This window comes from Loa loa (assembly GCF_000183805.2).
Source record: "Loa loa unplaced genomic scaffold supercont3.156, whole genome shotgun sequence".
NCBI classification, from domain to species: Eukaryota; Metazoa; Nematoda; class Chromadorea; order Rhabditida; family Onchocercidae; genus Loa; species Loa loa.
The window spans coordinates 137,013-139,843 of record NW_018108336.1 but is presented as its reverse complement, the minus strand read 5'-3'; the positions used below and the strand labels follow the sequence as shown (position 1 = coordinate 139,843).

Here is a 2,831-nt window from a genome sequence, read left to right as displayed (position 1 = left end):
AAGATCTTTTTAATCTACTATTTTAGGAAGTCTTTGTAGTTCTGTCATCTAGTTTTGTGTAGCTTTGTCATCTCGTTTCATCTGCTATATACCTAATATGAACTAATTCTATAAATATTAGTGAGACAGCAATATACTCATCTAATAACTGGCTTATTTGTGTGTCTGTAAAAATTTAATCGAATTTCTGGAAAAGAAAAAGGGAATTCCAGTGGAGAATGTCAGCCAGGAACGACTAAGTTCAATTATGAATTCTGAGCTCTTTGAGGGTGACATCTTGGGTATCGATATGGCAACAATAATATCACAATGGATTTTAAAAGACGAACCACTGGATCCATACGATAACGTGTTTAATCTCTCTGTATGTTTCATTCATATCAATGAATGATTGATTATATCTGATAATGAAATTTTGTCTGAAGGTTCAAACTTCATTGTTTTTGCAGTATCATAACGCATTAAATTTGGCACTATATAAGGCTAGGCTATGGACAGATGGAAGAGTACCATATGTATTGGAAGATGGAATGACTGAAAGGTTTGTCTTCGAAATTATTTTAGAGAAAAGGAAAATTTTAATACTAGCAACTCAAAATTTTAAATACAGAAAAAACCGCACAAATGCAATTTCATATTATTGAAAATGGTATATTTCGAAATCATTCAATGACTCTAAAGAATGCTTTAAAACTATTCCTTTTAGGTTTCATTTTATCATTTTATCCCTCCATCTATGAAATTTTTCTGTAACAGTAAACTAGAAAAACACAATAGATTTGCAGGGAAAGGGTAGTCATTGCGCAAGCATTCAGTGATTACCACGAAAAAACCTGCATAAAATTTGTACCAAAAACTGATAGTGATATCGATTATATCTTTATCAGAAGGAGTGTACCCTCCAGGTTGTTTTCATCATTTTTTCATTAAATATCATTGATTGATTAACACATAATTTTGTATATTTTTTCCATCTGTTGACTTAATTATTTGTTAGTTTTACTTGGAATATGAGCAATTTTTTGGAAGTATTCGAGTAATTATACTTAACGAAGATTTCCAGTACCTGTGCTAGTATCAGTTACTTTTAAATTAGAATTAATCTAAATTAATTTAGTTGTTCGTCATTTGTTGGACGAGCTGGCGGCAAACAGAATGTACTGTTAGCAGCTGGAAAATGTTATATAAAGGGAGTCATTGTGCATGAGTTGATGCATGCGATTGGGTTTCTTCACGAGCATTCACGTACCGAACGCGATGAATATATAAATATCATAATGGAAAACATTATACCCGGTACTCGATACACTTAAGCTTGGAACTCTCTCTTCCTTCTTAATCAGTGTTAAGTTTAACTGGATTATTATGAAAGCAATCAATGTAAACATATTTGAGACTCAATTTTTCCAATTTAAAAGAGATCGGATGAAAAATTCATAGCCGCCTTTTCTTACCATAATTTCCCTAACTGACCAAGCTAATCCCTCAGAAATATTTTAAAAATAAAATTTAATCTTCGTCAAATTCTAGGGAAGCAATCGAACTTTGACAAATATCCCGGAAAAGTTATTAATTCGTTGGGAATGCCTTACGATTATAATTCGGTGATGCACTATCCCGAATATGCATTTTCCCGTAATGGAAAACCAACTATTGTACCTAAAGTTTGTAATTTATTTTTCTCTGCTAGGAAATTTATTATAATGTAAGATAATAACAGTTGGTAAAGGTTGACACATACATACTCCGAAAAGCTTCAAATAAGCTTTAAAAGCCCTGCTATCTGTTAGTCTCTGCGGCTGAGTATTCTGAATTATTTTATTTTCAAGCAATAGATGGAATTAAATAGAAAAGTTCAATGGCTGGCATTGCTCGATTCTTTTGAATGTTGAAATAATTATTACGCCAATGTATAATTTTGTTATCATTCAAATTTTATATCCTTTTTCAAAATCATTTCCCAAAGATTTATTTCTAAGCAAATTACATATTTGTACTACCACCAAGCAGTATATGCTAAGAATTCAGGATCGAAAGGCGGAAATTGGACAACGATACGGGCTGAGCGCTATCGATGTCAAAAAGATAAACAAGCTTTATAAATGCGACAAAAGATCAATGGCACGAATAACATCAACTCCTACTACAATGACCGATGAAACCACTTTTGTCCCAAGTGGTATAACAATACATCCATTTTATCCATATCTGAACTAAAAGACCATTAATCACGGGAAAATCCAGAGCTATTAGTATTACCGTAAAAGCGTAAAGCGACGGTGATCACAGGCATTTTCAGTACCAACAAATTGATGTCACTTCAAATTTCCAAAATTTTGATTCGAAATACTTTTGATTGCATTTTTTCATTGAATATCACCTGAAATTTGATAGATTTATTAAAATTTTTCTTCTGAACGTTTAAATATGATAATACTAACAGAATAATCATCACTAATTATAATGACAAAAAAATGCCTTTGTCACTTAACTTTTTCATGATGACTTCATCAATTTCTCATTAACATTTGTCATCAAATAACAACTCCTACCCTTTACTCTTTTTAATTTCATTTTCCTCTTCTCTCAAAATTACTTGGCAAAAAGCATTTCTTCACTTCCTTAAGCATTGATTTTTTTAAAATGTGGAATTATTGTCCTTTTTCAAATTGCAGATTGCAAAAATCTGTATACATATTGCGAAAGATGGGCAAAAAAAGGCTATTGTCAAAGATCGCCAAAATACGTGGGTCTATACTGCAAAAAAAGCATGCGGGCTGTGTCATTACAGAGCATGTTAGTATTGAATTTATCTACGATGCAAAAGCAAT

General features: G+C 31.8%; 1 protein-coding gene across 1 annotated transcript in view; it reads left to right on the top strand.

Annotated features, from left to right (window-relative positions):
- The window catches only part of LOAG_14266 (hypothetical protein), a gene marked incomplete at both ends in the record, with an annotated part of 3,323 nt that extends 1,106 nt beyond the window's left edge, over positions 1-2,217 (top strand). The window contains 6 exons of the mRNA XM_020448785.1: positions 213-364; positions 450-541; positions 786-905; positions 1,118-1,296; positions 1,531-1,664; positions 2,029-2,217. Coding sequence (XP_020301096.1) covers positions 213-364; positions 450-541; positions 786-905; positions 1,118-1,296; positions 1,531-1,664; positions 2,029-2,217 — 866 coding nt within the window. The remainder of the gene's footprint in view (positions 1-212; positions 365-449; positions 542-785; positions 906-1,117; positions 1,297-1,530; positions 1,665-2,028) is intronic.
- Positions 2,218-2,831: the final 614 nt, after the last annotated feature.